The 25,328-nt window shown below is 44.0% G+C and overlaps 1 protein-coding gene across 5 annotated transcripts in view; it reads right to left on the bottom strand.

Moving 5' to 3' along the window:
- The window catches only part of nav3 (neuron navigator 3), a 361,431-nt gene that overhangs the window by 110,174 nt on the left and 225,929 nt on the right, over positions 1 to 25,328 (bottom strand). For all 5 annotated transcript variants that reach the window (XM_068050100.1, XM_068050098.1, XM_068050099.1 and 2 more), the window contains 3 exons: positions 25,183 to 25,235; positions 14,870 to 14,893; positions 11,038 to 11,115 (listed from right to left, as the gene is read on the bottom strand). In XM_068050100.1, coding sequence (XP_067906201.1) covers positions 11,038 to 11,115; positions 14,870 to 14,893; positions 25,183 to 25,235 — 155 coding nt within the window. The remainder of the gene's footprint in view (positions 1 to 11,037; positions 11,116 to 14,869; positions 14,894 to 25,182; positions 25,236 to 25,328) is intronic.

The following is a 25,328-nucleotide window of genomic DNA, read 5'->3' as shown; positions in this document are numbered from 1 at the left end:
TCTCCTCCCGGTTTGCAACGTCTGTATCGTCCTCTCTTTTGTGATAACAGATACAAGGAATTCATTAAGAACCATACCAACATTCTCTGCCTTCACACATGGGTTATCCTTATGGTCCCTATTAGGCCCCACTCTCTTTAGTTATCCACTTTATTCTTTTGGGCCTCCTTATCTCGAGAGACAATGGATACGCGCCTGGAGGTGGTCAGTGGTTTGTGAAGCAGCGCCTGGAGTGGCTATAAAGGCCAATTCTGGAGTGACAGGCTCTTCCACAGGTGCTGCAGAGAAATTTGTTTGTTGGGGCTGTTGCACAGTTGGCTCTCCCCTTGCGCCTCTGTCTTTTTTCCTGCCAACTACTAAGTCTCTTCGACTCGCCACAATTTAGCCCTGTCTTTATGGCTGCCCGCCAGCTCTGGCGAATGCTGGCAACTGACTCCCACGACTTGTGATCAATGTCACACGATTTCATGTCGCGTTTGCAGACGTCTTTATAACGGAGACATGGACGGCCGGTGGGTCTGATACCAGTGGCGAGCTCGCTGTACAATGTGTCTTTGGGGATCCTGCCATCTTCCATGCGGCTCACATGGCCAAGCCATCTCAAGCGCCGCTGACTCAGTAGTGTGTATAAGCTGTGTATATCCACTTTATACACTTATAAGAAATCTTTGGGTTTTCCTTGATTTTGCCAATATTTTTTTCTGCCCTCTCTTTACTTTCCTAATTTCCTTTTTAATTTCACCCCTACACTTTTTATACTCCTCTAGGTTTTCTGCAGTATTGAGTTCTCGGTATCTGTCATAAGTTTTCCTCGTTCATCCTCTCCTTTGAGCTCCGTGACATCCATGGGGCTCTGGATTTGTTAGCCCTGCCTTTTTCTTTAAGGGAATGTATTTGCTCTGAACCCTCACCATCTCTTCCTTGAATACCTCCCACTGATCTGTCACTGATTTACCTTCAAGTAGATGTCGTCCAGTTGGCTAGGACTGCTCTCACCTGGTTCCATTCTTATCTATCTAATCGTATTCAGAGAATCACTTGCAATGGCTTCTCTTCCTGCTCCCCCACTGTGCTGCCCCTCAGTAACATCATCCGAAAGCAGTGTTAGTTTTCACACGTATGCTGATGACACCCAGCTCTACCTCACCATCACCTCTCTTGACTGCATCCCTGGCAACAGTCGGCGATTAAGCCAGTCTGTTTGCAACTTTGGTGTCACATTTGCCCCTGAAATGTGCTTCCGACCCCATATTCGCGCCATCATTAAGACCGCCTATTTCCATTTCTGTAATTGCCCGACTTCACTGCATCTCAGCTCATCTGCTGCTGAAATCTCATTCATGCCTTCGTTACCTCTAGACTTGACTATTCTAATGCACTCCTGGCCAGTCTCCCACATTCTACCCACCGTAAGCTTGACGCCATCCAAAATTCTACTGCCTGTGTCTGAACTCGCACCAAGTCCCGTTCCCCTATCACCCCTGTGCTCACTGATCTACACTGGCTCCCGGTGAAGCAATGTCTTGATTTTAAAATTCTCATCCATGCTTTCAAATCCCTCCATGGCCTCGCCCCTCACTATTCCTGTAATCTCCTACAGCCCCACAACCCTCTGAAATAGCTGCACTACTCTAATTCTGGCCTTTTGTGTATCCCTAATTTTAATCGCTCCACCATTGGTGGCCGTGCCTTCAGTTGCCTCGGCCACAAGCTCTGGAATTCCCTCCCTAAACCTCTCCGCCTCTCTTTCCTCCTTCAAGACAGTCCTTAAAACCTACCTCTTTGGCGAAGCTTTTGGCCATCTGACCTAATGGCTGGAATTTTACGCCACCCCAGCGGGTCGGATGGTGGCGTGGGGGCGGCGTAAAATTGAGCGGCAGGCTCCGGGAGGCCTACCCGTCCCGATTCCGCTTCTGGACAAGTTTACGGTGGTCAGGCGAGGTGGGGTTGGGTGGTGGGAAAAGGCCCGCCCGAGGCCAATCAAGACCCCTAATTGGCCACTTAAGGGCCCTCACCCGCCACCACCGGTATTTTACCCATGGCAAGCGGGTGTGCTGGGGATGTGAAAGGCCACCCAGCGATAGCTGCCGTTGGGCAGGGTGCCCGATTGAGGGCCGCCCCCCTGCCTCCCAACCCACCCACGGGACCCAAGACACCTCCTCCCCCCAAAGGACCACTCCAGCCTCACCAGGGAAGGACTGATCCCCCTGGTGAGGCATGCGCCTACTTACCTTCCCTCCTCGATCCATGGCTTGGTTGCAATCCCAGCAGTGGCCACTGCTCCTGGTGGTGCTGTGGTTGGAAGTCCCACCTCGGGACAATTAAAGCCAGGGGACCCATAAACTGTGGGACGGATCCCCGGGCGAGGCGGAAGCGGGTTCGCCACCGACTTTCATGTCGGAATCCGGCTCCCATCCATCCACCGTAAAATTCCGGCCAATATCTCCTTTTGTGGCTCGGTGTCATATTTTGTTTTATAATGCTCCTGTGAAGGCCCTTGGGATGTTTTATTACATTAAAGGCCCTATATAAATATAAGTTATTGTTGTTGTTACATCCAAGGTGCGGGCACAATCTTCATGTGTAAGTCTAGATGGTCAGTTTCTGAAGTTGCTGTTTGGTTGCAGAGTGATGTTCTTTGCTACTTATCAAATTATTAGATGTCAATCCCTACATTTGTATATATACATTTGTAAATACAACAATGAGCTGCATTTATGTAGCGCCTTCAGTATAGCAAAACATCTCAAGTGTAATTAAAAATTGACACTGAACCAAATAAGAATGACACTAGAACAGGTGAACAAACACTTAGTCAAAGAAGCTTGGGCCTCAGCCTTCACTTCTAACCTTTAATTGGAGCTGAGTAAGAAGATCAGCCTCCAGAAACAGGTCTATCACAACATCAAATGTCCAAGCATCTCATTAACAGGTTTGTATCAAGAGAGAACCTCAGCCCCCAGTAACAGGCCGATATCAACACTAAGAATCTCTATGTCCAATAACATTCAGAACGAGAATCCCAGTGCCTGTGAAAGATCTCTCAACATTCAGAGTGCCATCTCCAAATGTATGAGGTGACTATCATGGATTAATGTGGTTATCTCCTTGGGAACAGAATTTGGTGTTGCTAGGAGAGGCACAACTACCACAGAAACTTTAAGAAGGTAAATCAAGGGCATAAATCAACCTTGGAACAGTGGAGTGGCAATTCTTGGTAGTTTTGTCACTTCATCAGAATGAGGCAATTTGCTAATGTTCGAGACTGTCTCAAATTGCTTCAGGTGTCTGCCTTCAATAGCTGGCATTTTCACACACTGCTCCCCCCCTCCCCCAGCCTGGTCAGTGATGAGCTTCCAAGTACAGGTAGGAACACTAAACTTTGGCAAACTTACCCTGGAAAGCTTGTGTAGCCAATCCCCAGGGCTGGCATAAGGAGTGCAGATGGCAGTCCTGTTGCCATGGAAAATCCTGGCTCCACAGAAAAAAGGCAAATAGGAAATCTGGAATCCTTCTGATTTCCAAGCACAGACTTTCAGATCAGCTTTAGCCTCTAAGAAAAGCATAAGAGAGAGGAGCAGGAGTAGGCCATTCAGCCCCTCGAGCCTGCTCCACCATTCAATAAGATCATGGTTGTTCTGATCGTGGCCTTAACTCCACTTTCCTGCCTCCCCAATAACCTTGACTCCCTTATAGATCAAAAATCTGTCTAACTCTTCTTGAATATATTCAATGACCCAGCCTCCACTGCTCTCCAGGGAAGAGAATTACAAAGGTAATTCTTCTCTGAGAGAAGAAATTCCTCCTCATCTCCATCTTAAAAGGGAGACCCCTTGTTTTGAAACTGTGCCCCTTAGTTCTAGATTCCCCCACAAGGGGAAACATCCTCTCAGCATCTACACTGTCAAGACCCCTCAGAATATTATACATTTTGATAAGATCACCTCTCATTCTTCTAAACTCCAATGAGTATAGGCCCAACCTGCTCAACCTTTCCATATAAGACAATCCCTTCATCCCAGGAATCAGCCCAGTGAACCTTCTCTGAACTACTTCCAATGCAAGTATATCCCTCCTTAAATAAGGAGACCAAAAATGTACACAGTACTCTAGGAGAGAAGATGTAGGGGGAAGAACTCCAGAGGAGATGAGGTCAGTGACAGTCACACAGTACTCTCGGTGCGGTGTAACCATTGTCCTGTACAGTTGTAGCAAGACTTCCCTACTTTTATACTCCATCCTCCTTGCAATAAATGCCAACAATTTGCCTTCCTAAAAATTTACTATGCCTGCATGCTAACCTTTGTGATTCATGTACAAGGACACCTGTATCTCTCTGTACCGCAGCATTCTGCAGTCTCTCTCCATGTAAATAATATTCAGCTTTTCTATTCTTCCTGCCAAAGTGGACAACCTTACATTTTCCCACATTATACTCCATCTGCCAAATTTTGTTCACTCATTTAACCTACCTATATCTCTTTGCAGACACTTTGTGTCTACCTCACAACTTGCTTTCCTACCTATTTTTGTATCGTCCGCAAATTTGGTTACAATACACTTCGCCCCTTCATCCAATTCATTAATATAGATCATATTATGCTGGAACTGTATAATTCATTGGTTAGGCCACAACTTGAGTACTGTGTGCAGTTCTGGTCACCTCATTACAGAAAGGATGTAATTGCACTAGAGAGGGTATAGAGAAGATTTATGAGGATGTTGCCAGGACTGGAAAAATGCAGCTATGGGGAAAGATTGGATAGGCTGGGGTTGTTCTCCTTGGAACAGAGAAGGCTGAGAGGAGATCTGATTGAAATGTATAAAATTTTGAGGGGCCTGGATAGAGTGGAGGTGAAGTGTCTATTCACCTTAACAGAGAGGTCAGTGACTAGGGGGCATAGATTTAAAGTGATTGGTAGAAATATTAGAGGGGAGATGAGGAAAAATGTTTTCAACCAGAGGGTGATGGGGGTTTGGGACTCACTGCCTGAAAGGGTAGTTGAGGCAGAAACCCTCAATTCATTCAAAAGGAGTCTGGATATGCACTTCAAGTGCCGTAATCTGCAGGGCTACAGACCAAATGCTGGAAGGTGGGATTAGAATGGGTGGGACGTTTTTTGGCCAGCACTGATGTGATGGGCCAAGTGGCCTCCTTCTGTGCCTTAAACGTTCTACGATTCTATTCTATTCTATAAATACATTAGGCCCTAGCACTGATCCCTGTTGCAACCCGAAAATGTTTTACTTATCCTGACTCTCTGTTTCCTGCTAGTTAGCCAATCCACTCTCCACGCATTCCTTGTAGCAGAATGCAGGTTCATTCACAGAGTGTAACAATATTCAAAGGCTCAAGTGCACTTATGCATCAGGCAGATGACAGGCCTCATTACAACTTAATAACTTTTTCTGTCAATTTGACTGTTGTTAAATGGAACATCAAATGTAAAGAGAGCAGGAAACTGTCATTCTCAGGTATCTTCAAATAATGACATCTAGGTTCAATTAGAAGCATTCTGTACAAGAAGCACGTCTTATGTCAGAAGGTCTATCATCACTGTACCATTGTGCCTGGTGAGATATATGTAATTACATCTCTGTGCTGACAGATCATTCCCTTCTCCTCATCTAAAGAAACTATCCTTTACAACAGCGCAAGCAAGTCCAAGCTTTGTACCGTTCCTTAATAAGCCAGAGACCACTAACAGTGAAGTTACATCCCTGATGATGTACTAATGGTTTATGGTAGCCAGAATGGAATATGAATCTGAACAACCTGGGCTATAATGGGATTTTTTCACATTACAGCTGAGCCACAAACTGAAACACCAGCATATTTTCCCTCACTCGGACTTCTGCAAATCTCTTTGACAAATAATCCCTCAGTCCTTCCATTATAGAACTCATTTCGAACAGATATCCTCATCTCCAAAACAGGAAATGGAATTTAAAAAATGATAATGAGGTCCTGCCGGTACATTCAACATCCCAGGATTCCAGGGATTCCCCCACAATCGCTTCCCACCTCCCTGTATATATCAGGACCAGAGTTTCATTTTGGTTAGCTGCATCCTATACTGAGACTGTGTGATGGGCATTTATAATTTAATAATTCAATCTCTGTGAAAATGATCATCTCAGTCTCTGTAATGATTGGGTAAATCTGGTCAACAAAAATATAAGAGCTAGAAAATAAGCTGGATGACAAGAAATTAAATGGTTATTTCAGAGGCGTTTGGCAGATTCTGGAATTTTCCAATGCCTGATATTATCAGACAAGAAATTTATTAATAAAAATTTCTGCCACAAACTAAATTTCTCGAGGGTATTTCATTAACTGGGAAGCTTTTTTTTTTGCTGACATGTTTTTGTTAAATGGTGCAGAATGTGGAACTCATTACTGAGTACTCGATAATGCTGTCATTGCGAATGAGCTTGGTTTGATTGTTCATTCACTTGGCTAGCAGAAGTAGTTACAATACCAAGTCAATAGCTATGGTAGAAATAATCTACAGCAATTCACAGGTGGGCTTGATAGGGAGCAGGGGATTTCCCAATGAATATAGGAGTATAGGAACATAGGAACAGGAATAGGCCATTCAGCCCCTCGAGCCTATTCTGCCAATCAATGAGATCATGGCTGATCTGTATCCTAATTCCATTCACCCACCTTGGCTCTGTATCCTTTTATAGCCTTGTCTAGCAAAAATCTATTGACCTCAGATTTCAGATGATTAATTGAGCATTTACTGTTTATTGTGACAGTTTCCACACTTCTACCACCCTTTGTGTGAAGAAGCGTTTCCCAACTTCCCTCCTGAATGGCCTGGCTCTCATTTTAAGGTTATGTCCCCCTCCTCCCAGACTCCCCAACCAGCAGAAAAGGTTTCTCTCGATCTGCCCGATCAATTCCTTTCAAAATCCTAAAAACCTCAGTCAAATTCCCTCATCACCTTCAATATTCCAGGTAATACAATCCTAGTTTATACAATCACTCCGACAATCTAATCCTGAGAACGTTTTGATGAATCTGGTGAATGTGGAGAGAAGTATTTTTAACCATCTTAGCTTCACACAATGGCACTCTCTTACAAAACTTTGCATCTTATTACTTCCTTCCCCATCTTTAAAAGACTGAAAACCTCCCTTTTTCTTATGTGTTTTGATCACTCCAACAGCTCTATGAAGCAGCTTTGTATAATCTTATACATTAAAGTCACGAGGGGGTTAGATTTTTAATTCATTGATTTGATGTAAAACTGCAACAGGGTTATCGAAACCATGTGGGTTTCATTCCTCAATGCAGCCCAGTCTCTGCCAGTCATGGATGAGCTGGATGAACAGCCAACAAATTCGGAACTCAGTGATGCCATTGATTCTCTAGCCAGCGGAAAAGCCCCTGGGAAGGACGGCATTACCCCTGAAATAATCAAGAGCGCCAAGCCTGCTATACTCTCAGCACTCCATGAACTGCTTTACCTGTGCTGGGATGAGGGAGCAGTACCACAGGACATGCGCGATGCCAATATCATTACCCTCTATATGAATAAGGGTGACCGCGGTCACTGCAACAACTACCGTGGAATCTCCCTGCTCAGCATAGTGGGGAAAGTCTTCGCTTGAGTCGTTTTAAACAGACTCCAGAAGCTGGCTGAGCGTGTCTACCCTGAGGCACAGTGCAGCTTTCGAGCAGAGAGATCCACCATTGACATGCTGTTCTCCCTTCGCCAGCTACAGGAGAAATGCCACGAACAACAGATGCCCCTCTACGTTGCTTTCATAGATCTCACCAAAGCCTTTGACCTCATCAGCAGACGTGTTCTCTTCAGACTACTAGCAAAGATCGGATGTCCACCAAAGCTACTAAGTATCGTCACCTAATTCCATGACAATATGAAAGGCACAATTCAGCATAGCGGCGCCTCATCAGACCCCTTTCCTATCCTGAGTGGCGTGAAATAGGGCTGTGTTCTCGCACCCACACTGTTTGGGATCTTCTCACTGCTGCTCTCACATGTGTTCATGTCTTCAGAAGGAGGAATTTTCCTCCATACAAGATCAAATGGCAGGTTGTTCAACCTAAGAGCGATGACCAAAGTCCTCATCAGGGAACTCCTCTTTGCTCACGATGCTGCATTAACATCCCACACGGAAGAGTGTCTGCAGAGACTCATCGACAGGTTTGCGGCTGCCTGTAAAGAATTTGGCCTAACCATCAGCCTCAAGAAAATGAGCATCATGGGACAGGACGCCAGAAATGCTCCATCCATCAATATTGGCGACCACGCTCTGGAAGTGGTTCATGAGATCACCTACCTAGGCTCAACTATCACCAGCAGCCTGTCTCTCAATGCAGAAATCAACAAGCGCATGGGAAAGGCGTCTGCTGCTATGTCCAGACTGGCCAAGACAGTGTGGGAAAATGGCACACTGACACGGAACACAAAAGTCCGAGTGCATCAAGCCTTTGTCCTCCGTACCTTGCTCTACGGCAGCGAGGCCTGGCAACGTATGTCAGCCAAGAGCGACGTCTCAACTCATTCCATCTTCGCTGCCTCCGGAGAATCCTTGGCATCAGGTGGCAGGACCGTATCTCCAATGCAGAAGTCCTCGAGGCGGCCAACATCCCCAGCTTATACACCCTACTGAGCCAGCGGCGCTTGAGATGGCTTGGCCATGTGAACCGCATGGAAGATGGCAGGATCCCCAAAGACACATTGTACAGCGAGCTCGCCACTGGTTTTAGGTACAATAAAGTTAACCTCTTTCTTTGTTACCTCAAGAAAGCCTGTCCCATTGGTTCTTGTTGTGATTATAGTAAGTAAGTAATTAAACACCTACTGAATTGGCCAGTGCATCCACTTTAAGAAAGAATTAAACCTGTTGTGGTCAAACAAGGAGAGGGAAAAGAGGGAACCCCTTTGACACTTCCTCACTTGACCATAACATCCAGGCAATATTTTAATCCTGGGCTTGTGTGGAGCATAAACACCAGCATGGACCAGTTGGGCCGAATGGTCTGTTTCTGTACTGTACATTCTACCTAATTCAATGTCAAGAACCAAAACTATGTTAACCCTGGATCGGTAAAACTTTGGGCAGATAAATTGGGAGCAGCCCCTTCCATGCAGGCACTTCCCACTCTCCACTGCTCCAATCTTACCAATTGCTCCAGGAACAGGAAAATCCACAGACGCTATTTTAAATTGCCTGTGCAGCGAGAAAGACCTGTGTCTAGGAGGAAACTGTTAAAATCTCATAACAGAGAGCAGGGAGGCAGTTGCAGGTGTCCCACGCCCAGGCAAGCCATGACATTAGGTTAAACAGCGATTTACTCCTATATTTGTCACTTATGATGTGATCCCCTCTACACTGAGGAGACCAAATGCAGATGGTAATTGCTTTGCAGAACAACTCCTTTCAGTCTGGATGCTTGACCCCAAGCTTCCAATTGCTTGCCATTTAATTTTCCCTCCTGCTCTGACATGCTGCACTCTTCTAATGAAGCTCAGCAGCTCGTGGAACAGCACCTCATCTTTCCATTAGTCATTTTACAGTCGAAGAGACTTAGCAGTTGGCAGGAGAAAAGACAGAAGCGCAAGGGGAGAGCCAACTGTGTAACAGCCTCGACAACCAATTTTTCTGCAGCACCTGTGGAAGAGCCTGTCACTCTAGAATTGGCCTTTATAGCCACTCCAGGCGCTGCTCCACAAACCACTGACCACCTCTAGGCGCGTATCCATTGTCTCCCGAGACAAGGAGGCCAGAGAAGAAGAAGAAGAAGAGACTCAACATCAAGATTAAAATTTCAGATCATAACCTCTGCTCCCATTTTTCTGCATAGGAGCTGTTGGTGATGATTCTGCTCTTTTCCAGCTTTTGTTTCTTTATTTGTCTCATTACCATCTCCTTTTGCTTTGCACCATCATCCCTTTTGATATTTAGTCTCTCCTGCCTTCCACCCTATCACAGACCTTCCCTTTAGTTCTTTCCACCCCATCCCCCCCTTTCCCCACTTCTGTACTTGCTTAAAACCTGTTACAGCTCTGATTTATTCCAATTCTGATGAAAGGTCATCAGCCTGAAACACTGGGCAGGATTTTCCCTGTGGGCTTCAGGACCCTGACATCAGGGTTAAATGGGAGTCAGAAACCCGCATTGTGGGGGCAACAGTCACCTGACAGCGATTTCCTTGAATTGGCCCATTAATGGCCAGAGGGCAGTCTCACTGTCCAATTAAGGATGTTGGGCAGGCTCTTGTAACTGGAAGGCCAATCACATTAGAAGCAGCAGTCTGCCTTTTCCAGTAAGTGAGAGATAGGATGGCCCAAGATGGAGGTGTCCTCTCTCCATTTTGTTTAATGTTAAAATAAAAAATGCCCTCAGCAGCTAGGCCACCATTGTGGAGGGTGAATGCCTCCAAAGGGTAGTCGTGCCTTGCAGCTGAAGCCAAGCAGGTAGGGAAGGCCTCAAAACCTGCCTGAAGCACTGCCCCTCCCCCCCAGGTCTGCTGCACCGCTTGTGGGTGGGTAGTGCTTCTGCAAACCCGCATCCCACCTCTGGGAAAGTGGCCCGGGGCAGGATGCTGCTGGGAAACCAGCACGCCGGCCAGCAGTGTGAATTTCCAAAGCTGCCAGCCTCCGTGCTCGCCCCCAGTAGGAGCTAAAAATCCTCCCCATTAACTCTGCTTCTCTCTCTCCACCAATGCTCCCTGAGCTGCTGAGCAATTCCGGCACTTTCTGTTTATATCTGAGACATTTGCTGAGGTCTATGCCTCTGAAAACCTAGCTATGTAAAAACAAGACTGAGTTAGGCCCTTCAGACAAATCCAGTTTAACCATTGACATATTATTAATCAATAGCATAAGGCATATTCCTGTCCCAAGGGGTTTTGCATCTCCTAGCAACCTATCTATCATCAAGGCAGTCACCCAAACTTTTTACTGGATGAATATCAGATGAAGATCCAAATGTCTTTTTGCAGTGTCTTGCTTTTACTCCACAAATTTATTTTTAAGTAAGAAAGGCATTACTTACATTGGCAGACAGTTGAGAGGTGAGTGTTGCTACCTTCTCTTGGGAAGTATCCAGCTCCCTTCGCAGCTTTCGAATTTGCTATTGTACAAGAGAAGAATATTCGAGTTTAAAACAGTGTTTGGGAAAGACACGAATGGGTTCACGTGACAGATCAGTGCAGTCGCTAACCCCTATCCACCCTTTCAATTCAACTGATGCAGGACCCCTTGTGCAGCCTTTCACATCTTCCAAACATTTCACCAGCTATCCTTTAGTTACAAATACACCACATTTCACCAAGACCTGTTTATCCATGTGAATAAAAATCTGGCTTTTTTGATCCTTAATGTTCATTTGCCACATGGTTCATCTCAGAGGACACAGATTTAAAGCAATTGGCAAAACAACCAGAGGCAACATGAGATTTCTTTTACACAGCAAGTTTTTGTGATCTGGAATGTGCTGCCTGAAAGGGCGCTGGAAGCAGATTCAATAATAACTTTCAAAAGGGAATTGGATAAATACTTGAAAGACAAAATAAATTGCAGGGGAGTGACACAAATTGGATCGCTCTTTCAAACAACCAGCACAGACACAATGGGCTGAATGGCCCCTTTATACTGGCAGCCTACACCAACCTGACTTTAGATACAAGTAACATCCCAGTATTAGCTGTTAGTCAGGAAATGGAAGGGAGGGAAGAACTCAAGAAAATTACAAATCACCAGGGAAGTGGTACTGAACAAATTGTTGGAGCTGCGGACTGATGAGTCCCCGGGTCCTGATGGACTTCATCCTAGGGTCTTAAAAGAAGTGGCTAGTGAGATAGTTGATGCATCGGTTTTAATTTTCCAAAATTCCCTAGATTTGGGAAGTATCCATTAGATTGGAAAACAGCGAATGTAACTCCTTTATTCAAAAAGGGAGGGAGACAGAAAGCAGGAAACTACAGGCCATCTTAACATCTGTCTGAGGGAAAATGTTAGAAGCTATTATTAAAGACGCTATAGCAGGGCATTTAGAAAAATTCAAGGTAATCAGGCAGAGTTAACATGGTTTTGTGAAAGGGAAATCACATTTAACCAATTTATTAGAGTTCTTTGAAGAAGTAACATGTGCTGTGGATAAAGGGGAACCAGTGAATGTATTGTACTTAGATTTCCAGAAGGCATTTGATAAGGTGCCACATCAAAGGTTATTGCAGAAAATAAAAGCTCATGGTGTAGGGGGTAACATATTGGCATGGATAGAAGATTGGCTAGCTAACAGGAAACAGAGAGTAGGCATAAATGGGTCATTCTTTGGTTGGCAAGATGTAACGAGTGGTGTGCCACAGGGATCAGTGCTGGGGCCTCAACTTTTTACAATTTATATAAATGACTTGGATGAAGGGACCGAAGGTATGGTTGCTAAATTTGCTGATGACATAAAGACAGGTAGGAAAGTAAGTTGTGAAGAGGACATAAGGGGGCTACAAAGGGACATAGATAGGTTGTGTGACCGGGCAAAGATCTGGAAAATGGAGTCTAATGTGGGAAAATGTGAAATTGTCCATTTTGGCAGGAAGATTAAAAAAGGAGCATACTATCTAAATGGTGAGAGATTGCAGAGCTCTGAGATGCAGAGGGATCTGGGTGTCCTAGTGCATGAATCGCAAAACGTTAGTATGCAAGTACAGCACATAATTAGGAAAGCTAATAGAATGTTCTAGGGATATAGAAACAGGAGTCAGCCATTCAGCCCATCGAGCCGACCCCACCATTCAATACAATCATGGCTGATCATCCACTTCAATGCCTTTTTCCCACACAATCCCCATATCCCTTTATGTCATTTGTATTTAGAAATCTGTCTGCTTTAAACATACTCAATGACTGAGCTTCCACAGCCCTCTGGGGTAGAGAATTCCAAAGATTCACAACCCTCTGAGTAAAGACATTTCTCCTCATCTCTGTCCTAAGTGGCTTCCCCCTTATTTTGAAATTGTGTCCCCTGGTTCTGGACTCCCCAGCCAGGGGAAACATCTTAACTGCATCTACCCTGTCTATCCCTTTAAGTATTTTGTAGGTTTCAATGAGATCACCTCTCATTCTTTGAAACAGAGAATACAGGCCCAGTTTTCCCAATCTTTCTTCATAGGACAGTCCTGCCACGCAGGAACAAGTCTGGTGAACCTTCGTTGCACTCCCTCTATGGCAATAATATCCTTCCTAAGGGAAGGGAACCAAAACTGCCCACAGAACTCCAGGTGCGGCCTAACCAAGGTTCTATACAATTGAAGCAAGACTTCACTACTCCTGTACTCAAATCCTCTTGCGATAAAGGCTAACATACCATTATGTGAGTTCCGAAGAAGGGTCACTGACCCGAAACGTTAACTCTGCTTCTCTTTCCACAGAGGCTGCCAGACCTGCTGAGTGATTCCAGCATTTCTTGTTTTTGTAACATATTAGCCTTCTTAATATCTTGCTGCACCTGCATGTTAGCTTTCAGTGACTTATTGACGAGGACACTCAGGTCCCTTTGTACATCTACACTTTCTAATCTCTTACCAATAAAGAAATACTCTGCACATCTATTCCTCCTACCAAAGTGGATAATCTCACATTTTTCCACATTATATTCCATCTGTCACATTCTTGCCCACTCACTAAGTCTGTCCAAATCGCCTTGAAGCTGCTTTGCATCTTCCTCACAACACACATTCCCACCTAGTTTTGTGTCATCCACGAACTTGAAAACTTGGAAATATTACATTTGGTGTCATCCGTGAACTTGGAAATATTACATATCATTTATTGCAAGGGGGAATTGAATACAAAAGTAGAGAGGTTATGCTTCAACTATACAGGGCATTGATGAGATCACATCTGGAGTACTTTGTACAGTACTGGTCTCCTTATTTAAGGAAGGATATAAATGTGTTGGAGGCAGTTCAGAGAAGGTTTACTAGACTAATACCTGGAATGGGCGGGCTGTCTTATGAGGAACGATTGGACAGGCTAGGCTTGTATCCACTGGAATTTAGAAGAGTAAGAGGCGACTTGATTGAAACATATCAGATCCCGAGGGGTCTTGACAGGGTGGATGTGGAAAGGATGTTTCCCCTTGTGGGAGAATCTAGAACTAGGGGTCACTGTTTAAAAATAAGGGGTCACCCATTTAAAACAGAGATGAGGAGAAATTTTTTCTCTCAGGAAGTCGTGAGTCTTTGGAATTCTCTTCCTCAAAAGGCGGTGAAAGCAGAGTCTTTGAATATTTTTAAGACAGAGGTAGATAGATTCTTGATAAGCAAGGGGGTGGAAGGTTATCGGCGGTAGGCGGGAATGTGGAGTAATCAGTTCAGCCATGAACTCATTGAATGGCGGAGCAGGCTCGAAGGGCCAAGTGGCCTACTCCTGCTCCTAGTTTGTACGTTCATATGTTCGTAAAGCAAGGTGTACTGAGAGTCCCTGGAGGAGGTTGTCTCACATCACTTTAGTCTGCCACCTCATCAAGTGTAAATCCAGCATAAAACTGATTCAAAAAGTGTTTGGGGATCCACTTTCTGACCACTTACTAAACCTATCTATAGCTACACTGTGAACTGCAGTGGCTCAAGAAGGCAGCTCACAAGCACCTTCTCAAGGGCAATTAGGGATTGGCAATAAATGCTGGCCTAGCCAGCAATGTGTTAATTCCAAAGAATGATAAAATAAAGAACAGAGACTCTCCCCTTCCCCTCTGAATACCTACATTTCCAACTTTTGTGAGAAAACTATCCAGACTTTTGATACAAAGAAACTGGATTCAAGATGAAACAGACAGCTTTCGATTTCAGACACACATTTTTAACATGCGTGACACTTCTTACCTCTGAATGAGCTTTCTCTTCAGCCTAAAAAACAGAAAACAAAAGCCTCAAATTAAAACAAAAGCTGAAAAACTGTACTGAATATTACAACAAGCTTCAGGTGACTGGAGTCAGTGCATGACGTCTCGATATTAAAGTAATATTCAGAAAAAAATTATTTCAATCCATTTTGAAAAATCAACTTCAGTAACTTACTTGAATATTACTGCATTATGTTTCCATGTAAGTTGAGGCCTGAACATGCAACTTGTAAAAGGGAGTTGGTGATGAATGTTCTCTGCAGATTTCTCAGTATTGGGTTATCGTCAGAGTTACTTCCAGTGAATGTTACAGTGAAGATCATGTATCAAACCCAGCACAGACTGCCCATTCAGCCCAGGTCAGCTGGGGCTCAGTGGGTTGCCTCTGAGTCATTAAGGCTACAGGTTCAAGTTGCACCCCTGGAAGCCTGAGCACATACTCTAGACTGATGCCCCAGTACAGTACTGAGGGAATATTACAGTGTTGGAGGTGAACTATTTTAGATGAAACATTAAACCAAGGCACCTGTCTGCCTTCTTAGGTGGATGTCAAACTTCCCACAACTTAATCTGAAGAACAGCAAGGGAGTTCTCCCTGGTGCTCCGGCCAATAATCCTGTCCTCCCAAACCGGTGAGCTGGAAGAACAAGGGCAGATGGCACATGGGAACACCACCACCTCCAGGCACAACGAGCATCCTGAGGATGTGATAATAAAATGATACAAAAAACACATGTTTGTTCTTCCTTTACAATTCATTCATCTGAAAATCCCTGGGCATTATCACAACAGCCCACTGATTGGTAAGCAAATTTAAAACTAATATGCTAGTCAGTCCCAGTTGCTATAGTGATTAAGCACAGTTCCCTACACAGATGGCCTAAATTTAAATCCTGGGCCTAGCACTTTCAGACTCAATTCCCTCGGCAGGCAGGTTTATCCAGCCTTTGGCAGAATGATTAGATAAGTGTGTTTCTACTAGATTGATTCACTTTAAGGGACACGTGTAGCTCACAGGATGGCTCCTGTTGGTACAGTGTGAGGCTGCACTGTTAGTAACCATGGAAATAACGATATCCTGGAGGGACCCAGCCTGTCAGAGACACATGGCGGCAGTGTGGAATCTAATGCCATAATCTCCTCCTCCTTCCTTCCACACCTGCAAAATCAAAGTGGACATGATTCTTTTGCTGGAATGATGTTTCTTACACAAAGAAAGAAAGAATTGCATTAATATAGTGCTTTTCATGACATCTGGATGTCTCAAAGTGCTTTACAGCCAATGAAGTACTTTTGAAGCATAGTCACTTTTGTAATGTAGGAAGCACAGAGACCAATTTGCACACAGCAAGCTCCCACAACAGGAATGTGATGATGACCAGACCATCTGCTTTAGTGATGTTTAGGGATAAATATTGGCCAGGACAATGGGGAGAATGCCCATGTTCTTCTACATCCACCTGAGGGGGCAACTAGGGCCTTTGTTTAACATCTCATCTGAAAGACAGCACCCGTGACAGTGAAGTACCCCCTCAGTACTGCACTGAAGTATTAGCCAAGACTCAGAACTCAAGTCTCTGGATTGGGACTTGAACCCAGAAACATCTGGGTGCTACTCACTGAGCCACAGCTAACAACAACACAAGAAATAAGGCCGACAGGTCTGGCACAGATGGTGAAGAAGGGTAGTGGTGGGGATTTTCGGGAAGGGAAACACATAGTAGAGCTGTGTTTAAGAGGCAGAGGGTATCCGTTGGGAAGTAGAGCTGGACCAGTTTTCAGCCATAGTCCTCCAATGGTCCAGATCCCAGCCAGGTCCCAGAGTCAGGACCATAGGAGGACATAGAAATTTTGAAGTCAATGCAAACATGAAAGGATCAGGTTATGTGGAAGAATCAATGCCCGAACACCATTCCTGCTCTGCGAACTTCAGGATTTGAGAGGGTAGACAGAGAGAAACTATTTCCTCTGGCGGGGGGAATCCAGAACAAGGCGAGGGCAGAACCTTAAGTTAGAACCAGGCTGTTCAGGGGTGAAAACAGGAGGCACTTCTTTACACAAAGGGTAGTGGAAATCTGGAACTCTCTCCCCCAGAAAGGCTGGGGGTCAATTGAAAATTTCAAAACTGAGCTTGATATATATTTTGTTAGACGAGAGTATTAAAGGTTACTGTACCAAGGTGGATAAATGAAGTTAAAATACAGATCAGTTATGATCTGATTGAATGGAGGAACAGACTTGAGGGACTGAATGGCCTCCTCCTGTTCTTATGTTATAAATGAAACATGAATTCGTTGAGGTTCCTACTTTTCTTTTGTTTTAAATTTGTTTCAACATAGCATGCCTGCCACAATAAAGCACGGTGTAGTGTCCTGGAAGTGATGTACTGAATCTGATTTCCACATGACAGCTGATGAGCAGCAGTGATGCACCTGAAAATCAAACCTCTGGCTGGGATCTGGCTGAGATCTGGCTGGGACCTGGCTGGGATCTGGCTGGGACCGGGCTGGGACCTGGCTGGGACCTGGCTGGGGTCTGGCTGGGACCGGGCTGGGACCTGGCTGGGACCGGGCTGGGATCTGGCTGGGATCGGGCTGGGACCGGGCTGGGATCTGGCTGGGACCTGGCTGGGACCTGGCTGGGATCTGGCTGGGATCTGGCTGGGACCTGGCTGGGATCTGGCTGGGACCGGGCTGGGATCTGGCTGGGACCTGGCTGGGACCTGGCTGGGATGGGGGAGCTGCACAGATCACATGTGGGTATCAGTACCATGCAGTCTGGCACTGATGCCAGAACTGAGAGGTTATAACTATCAGGAAAGACTGAGGAGGCTGGAGCTATTTTCTCTCGAAAAGAGAAGGCTGAGGGATGACCTGACAGGTCTTGAAATTATGAAGGAGGTTGATGGGGTAGACATCAAGAAGATGTTTTCACTTGTGCAGGGAGTCCAAAACGAGGAGTAATGAATATAAATAATGAATTTAGCAGAAACTTCTTTACCCAGAGAGTGGTGAGAATGAGGAACTCGCTATCACAGGGAGTGGTTGAGGCAAATAGCATAGATGTTTTTAAAGGGAAGCTGGATAGGTACATGAGGGAGAAAGAAATAGAAGGAACATGCTGATAGGGTGGGATGAAGTGGCATAGGAGGAGACTCATGTGGACCATAAATGCCAGCATGGATCAGTTGGGCCAAATGGCCTGTTTCAATGCTGTAAACTCGATGTAATTCTATGTCTGATTTCATCCCTGAATGACTTAGCTGTAATTTTAAGATTGAGTCCCCTTGTTCCACATTTCCCACCATAGGCAATAGGGCTGTAGGGAAACAGTGTGAAACCAGACAGAACAGCTGGATATAAACTCCAAGGTTGAACATATTGGCTGGCTGTAGAGATTGACAGATGTGTGTTTCGACACACACTGAGACAAGCACATTTTCCAAACAGGAAGGGAGTCGAGCAGCAAGGTCAGCGTAAGCAGGTTTGGAAGTCTGTTGAAAACCTTCCAAAGCTTTATTATTGAAGTTCTCGAGGTGCCAATTTATAATGGACAGCAAAAGACCAGCTTGTCATTGATTTAATCTGACTATATTACAGAATCAATGGAATTAAAGAAAGCAACGGCCCAGACTTTACTGCCAAATTAACGGTGGGTTTAAAGGTGCTTTCGTTATTAATACACAAATTATCCAGTAACTTAAGGTGAAGGACAGATACCCAGTGAATTGTGAATGGTCACAAAGTTACTGCACGATTTCTGCTGGTAACCTCATGAAAACAGCAGCACGCCCTGAATCTCCCTGTGAGTTTCATGAAATTGCCATTTTTGTGCTTTCGTTGCCCATTAAAGTCACAGCAGAAAGTTAGGGCTGGTACTTAACAGTGCAAGTAACTTCTTAATGAGGAGATTTATATTCCTGCATTGACACCCAATCTCTCCAGCCCAGAAAGGGAACAACTGAAACTCATTCCTGCAGCTATAAAGATTATTAAAATTTACATTTTATTTCATTACTTTTCCTCTCTGTCTCTCCATCCAATCTTTCTTTCCTTCTCTTTCTGGATCTAATTTTACTTTAATTCACTCTGTTTCCTTCTCTGCCATTCTTCTGATCCCTTCTCATTCCTGAAATCTCATTGGTTAAGGAGATAAGCTGTTGGTCTCGCCATTCACTGAGGTTCCAGATTCCCCGTTGCCCTCATCATACTGTATCAGCTCACACTTCCAGCAAGTTACAGGTCAAAATAATTCTCAAACATAAGAATATAAGAAATAGGAGCAGGAGTAGGCCATTCAGCCCTTCGATCCTGCTCTGCCATTCAATGAGATCATAGCTGATCTTCTACTTCAACACCATTTTCCTGCACTATCCCCGAATCCTTTGATGTTTTTAATATGTAGAAATCTATCGATCTCAGTCTTGAACATAGAAACATAGAACAGCCCTCTGGGGCAGAGAATTCCAAAGATTCACCACCCTCTGAGTTCCTCATCTCTGTCCTAAATGGCCTGCCCCTTATTCTGAGATTGTGTCCTTTGGTTCTAGACTCCCCAGCCTGGGGAAACATCCTTCCTGCATCAACCCTGTCAAGTCCTGTAAGAATTCTGTATGTTTGAATGAGATCACCTCTCATCCTTTTAAATTCCAGAGAATAAAGGCCCAGTTTATTTAATCTTTCCTCATAGGAAAATCCCTCCATTCCAGGAATTAGTTTGGTGAACCTTCTTTGCACTCCCTCTATGGCAAGTATATCTTTCCTTAGGTAAGGAGACCAAAACTGCGCACAATACTCCAGGTGTGGTCTCACCAAGGCTCTGTATAACTGCAGTAAGGTGTCTTTACTCCTGTACTCAAATCTTCTTGTAATAAAGGCCAACATACCACTTGCCACCTTAAATGCTTGCTGTACCTGCATGTTAGCTTTCAGTGACTCATGAACAAGGAGATCCAAGCCCCTTTGAAGTTCAACACTTCCCAGCCTCTCACCATTTAAGAAATACTCTGTATTTCTGTTTTTCCTACCAAAGTGGATAACCTCACATTTCTCCACATTGTATTCCATCTGCCAAATTTTTGCCCACTCGCTGAGCCTCTCCAAATCCCCTTGAAGTGTCTTTGCATCTTCCTCACAACTCACACTTCCACCTAGTTTTGTGTCATCTGCAAACTTGGAAATATTACATTTAATCCCCACATCCAAATCATTCATATAGATTGTGAATAACTGGGGCCCAAGCACTGATCCTTGCAGTACCTCACGAGTCACAGCCTGCCAACCTGAGAATGACCCATTTATTCCTACTCTCTGTTTTCTGTCCATTAACCAGTTCTCAATCCATGCCAGTACAATCCCCCCAATCCAATGTGCTCTAATTTTGTTTACAACCTCTTGTGTGGGACTTTATCAAAAGATTTCTGAAAATGTAGATATACCATGTCCACTGGTTCCCCCTTATCTATTCCGCTTGTTACATCCTCAAAACACTCAAACAGGTTTCTTAAACATGATTTCCCTTTTGTAAATCTATGTTGGCTCTGTCCAATCCTAACATTATTTTCTAAGTGTCCTGTTATCACATCCTTTATTATAGATTCTAGCATTTTCCCTACAACTGATGTTAGGCTAACAGGTCTGTAGTTCCCTGTTCTCTCTCTCCCTCCTTTCTTAAATAGTGGGGGTAACAATTGCCACCTTCCAATCTTCAGGAACCATTCTAGAGTCTATAGAATTTTGACCACCAATGCATCTACTATCTCTACAGGGGATTTATCTACTTTAAGTCCCATTAATTTCCCAGTACTTTTTTTTACTAATAACTTGTAGTTCCTCATTTGCACTAGTCCCTTGATTCTCCATTGTTTCTGGGAGGTTTTTCGTATTTTTCTCGTGAAGACAGACACAAAGTTTCTCTGCCATTTCCTTATTCCCCATTATGAATTCTCCTGACTCCTCTCATAATGGGCCCACATTTCTCTTTGCTAATCTTTTCCTTTTTACATACCTATAGAAGCTTTTACAATCCATTTTTATGTTTCTTGCTAGTTTACTCACATATTCTATTTTCCCATTCTTTTTCTTGGTCCTTTTTTGCAGAATTCTGAAATATTCCCAATCCTCAGGCTTACCATTTTTTGCCAACTTTATACTCCTCTTCCTTTGCTCTAATACAATCCTTGATTTCTTTTGTTAGCCACAGTTGAAACACTTTCCTTGCTGGGATTTTTGGTCATTAAAGGAATGCATTTTTGTTGTAAACTATGTATTAGTTATTCAAATGTTAGCCATTGCCTGTCTACCATCATATCTTTTAACATAGTTTCCCAATCCGCCATAGCCAATTTGCTCCTCATACCTTCATAGTCTCCTATGCTTAGATTTAAGACCCTAGTTTCTGATTGAATTACATCACTTTCAAACTGAATGTAAAATTCACTTATTCTGGTGCAGAAAAAATTCTAATTTACAGGGCACACATTCTGAGCCATTAAGAAAGAGCACAAGCATTAATCATTATGGAATGACTGGATGAAATTATAGGATGGCCAAGCAACACTGGGTAATAACGTATAGCCTAGACCTTTAGTCTTTGGTCCAAAGCACCTTGGGATGCTTTACTACATTAAAGGCACTATATAAATGCAAGTTCAAGAAATGCTGGAATCACTCAGCAGGTCTGGCAGCATCTGTGGAAAGAGAAGCAGAGTTAACGTTTCGGGTCAGTGACCCTTCTTTGGAACTGACAAATATTAGAAAAGTCACAGATTATAAACAAGTGAGGTGGGGGTGGGGCAAGAGATAACAAAGGAGAAGGTGCAGATTGGACCAGGCCACACAGCTGACCAAAAGGTCACGGAGCAAAGGCAAACAATATGTTAATGGTGTGTTGAAAGACAAAGCATTAGTACAGATTAGGTGTGAATACACTGAATATTCAACAGCAGCAAGTGCAAACCTGAAAAAAAACCTGAAAAAAAGTTTTTTTTCATGTTTTTTTCAGGTTTTTTTTCAGGTTGTTAACATATTGTTTGCCTTTGCTCCGTGACCTTTTGGTCAGCTATGTGGCCTGGTCCAATCTGCACCTTCTCCTTTGTTATCTCTTGCCCCACCCCCACCTCACTTGCTTATAATCTGTGATTTTTCTAATATTTGTCAGTTCCGAAGAAGGGTCACTGACCCGAAACGTTAACTCTGCTTCTCTTTCCACAGATGCTGCCAGACCTGCTGAGTGATTCCAGCATTTCTTGTTTTTGTTTCAGATTTCCAGCATCCGCAGTATTTTGCTTTTATATAAATGCAAGTTGTTGTTGTTATTGTTTTGTCTTTCAATCTTCGATCTCAGCCTTAACTTGGCCAATTCACGCATGGGCTATTGATTCATTAACTTGCTTAGAAAGTTAAGGCGGTGATGTTCCTTTGTCACTTTGGTTTTAAAGCTCTCTCTGCTCATTCTTACTGACAATCAGCCCACTTTAAGTGGGCCTAGTCAGCTCTGTCTACTTTGCATGGCTATTACTGGTTACATCGATTGTTATTTCACCTTGTCCAGAACAACAGAACCAGAGGACGTGAGTGGCACTTGAAGGGGGTAAAGTCAAAATTAATCTGTGGAAACATCATTTCAGGGAGCGAGTGGTCAATCTATGGAGCAGGCTCCCTAGGGAGACAGCGGAAGCAGTTAATATTGATTCGTTCAAATACACATTGGATTTTTTAGAATTAGAATTAGAACATTACAGCGCAGTACAGGCCCTTCGGCCCTCGATGTTGCGCCGACCTGTGAAACCATCTGACCTACACTATTCCATTTTCATCCATATGTCTATCCAATGACCACTTAAATGCCCTTAAAGTTGGCGAGTCTACTACTGCTGCAGGAAGGACGTTCCACGCCCCTACTACTCTCTGAGTAAAGAAACTACCTCTGACATCTGTCCTATATCTATCACCCCTCAACTTAAAGCTATGTCCCCTCGTGTTTGCCATCACCATCTGAAGAAAAAGACTCTCACTATCCACCCTATCTAACCCTCTGATTATCTTATATGTCTCTATTAAGTCACCTCTCCTCCTCCTTCTCTCCAACGAAAACAACCTCAAGTCCCTCAGCCTTTCCTCGTAAGACCTTCCCTCCATACCAGGCAACATCCTAGTAAATCTCCTCTGCACCCTTTCCAAAGCTTCCACATCCTTCCTATAATGCGGTGACCAGAACTGCACGCAATACTCCAGGTGCGGTCTCACCAGAGTTTTGTACAGCTGCAGCATGACCTCGTGGCTCCGAAACCCGATCCCCCTACTAATAAAAGCTAACACACCATATGCCTTCTTAACAGACCTATTAACCTGGGTAGCAACCTTCAGGGATTTATGTACCTGGACACCAAGATCTCTCTGTTCATCTACACTACCAAGAATCTTCCCATTAGCCCAGTACTCTGCATTCCTGTTACTCCTTCCAAAATGAATCACCTCACACTTTTCCGCATTAAACTCCATTTGCCATCTCTCAGCCCAGCTCTACAGCCTATCTATGTCCCTCTGTACCCTACAACATCCTTCGGCACTATCCACAACTCCACCGACCTTAGTGTCATCCGCAAATTTACTAACCCACCCTTCTACACCCTCTTCCAGGTCATTTATAAAAATGACAAACAGCAGTGGCCCCAAAACAGATCCTTGCGGTACATCACTAGTAACTAAACTCCAGGATGAACATTTGCCATCAATCACCACCCTCTGTCTTCTTTCAGCTAGCCAATTTCTGATCCAAAGCTCTAAATCACGTTCAACCCCATACTTCCGTATTTTCTGCAATAGCCTACCATGGGGAACCTTATCAAACGCCTTACTGAAATCCATATACACCACATCCACTGCTTTACCCTCATCCACCTGTTTGGTCACCTTCTCGAAAAACTCAATAAGGTTTGTGAGGCACGACCTACCCATCACAAAACCGTGCTGACTATCGCTAATGAACTTATTCTTTTCAAGATGATTATAAATTCTGTCTCTTATAACCTTTTCCAACATTTTACCCACAACCGAAGTAAGGCTTACAGGTCTATAATTACCAGGGCTGTCTCTACTCCCCTTCTTGAACAAGGGGACAACATTTGCTATCCTCCAGTCTTCCGGCACTATTCCTGTCGACAATGACGACATAAAGATCAAGGACAGGGGCTCTGCAATCTCCTCCCTTGCTTCCCAGAGAATCCTAGGATAAATCCCATCTGGCCCAGGGGACTTATCTATTTTCACACTTTCCAAAATTGCTAACACCTCCTCCTTGTGAACCTCAATCCCATCTAGCCTAGTAGCCTGAATCTCAGTATTCTCCTCGACAACATTTTCTTTCTCTACTGTAAATACTGACGCAAAATATTCATTTAACGCTTCCCCTTTCTCCTCTGATTCCACACACAACTTCCCACTACTGTCCTTGATTGGCCCTAATCTAACTCTAGATTTCCCTCAGAAAATAATATTCTGGGACACAGCATGTGAGTAATTTGAGACACGATGAGTGGTGAGTGGACCGTGTTTGAGAGGATCAGGTGACTTTGGACCTCAGGTTCCCAAAGCTCTCCACCACTTGGGGTTTTCCTCACCTCATGTCTCCGTCTGTTCTAGACGCATTGATAGAGATTGATGGCTCTGATTGGTCAATATCTCCATTATTATTGTATCATGTGACTACCATGATGGTACAAAGTGAACTAGAGGGACCTTGGTGTTCTTTCCCAGCAGTTCCCATGTCCCTATGTTAACTGTGAGGTTATACCTCTCAGGAAAGGATGACCAGGCAGAGTTTTTTTTTTTCTCTTGTAAAGAGAAGGCAGCTGAGTAAAATTATGAACGTTTTTGACAAAGTAAACACAAAGTGTTTCCATTTGTGGGGAATAACAAAACTTGAAGACATCAATATAAGATAGTCACTAAGAATCAAACAGGGAATTCAGGAGAAACTTCTTTATCAAGAGAGTGGTGAAAATGTGGAACTCGCTACCACAGGAAGTGGTTGAAGCAAATAGCGTGGACACATTGAAGGGGAAACTAGATAAACACATGTGGAGAAGGGGATAGAGGATAATGCTGATCGAGTTAGATGAGGAAAGATGGGAGGAGGCTCGAATGGGGCATAAACGGCAGCATGGACTGCTTTGGACAAATGGCCTGTTTCTTTTCTGTAATTTTTATATAATTACTGGTGTGCTGTTACAGTGGAAGTTCACAAACCAGGCTCAACAACCCCAGGTTATCTGTAATTGGCAGCGATACTTACTGTGGAGTAAAGAGATGAGGTGCTTGAAACCAATGATAGTGATGATCCATGGACTGGAAAATACAAGAGAAATCATTCAGTATTTAGCTACAAACACAGAACACAAGTCTTACTGTATCCACCGTACATGAACAGACTGGTCATAG

This window comes from Heterodontus francisci, chromosome 18 (assembly GCF_036365525.1).
Source record: "Heterodontus francisci isolate sHetFra1 chromosome 18, sHetFra1.hap1, whole genome shotgun sequence".
Lineage (NCBI taxonomy): Eukaryota > Metazoa > Chordata > Chondrichthyes > Heterodontiformes > Heterodontidae > Heterodontus > Heterodontus francisci.
Note: the sequence above shows the minus strand (reverse complement) of the source record. Positions and strands in the feature narration are given on the sequence as shown.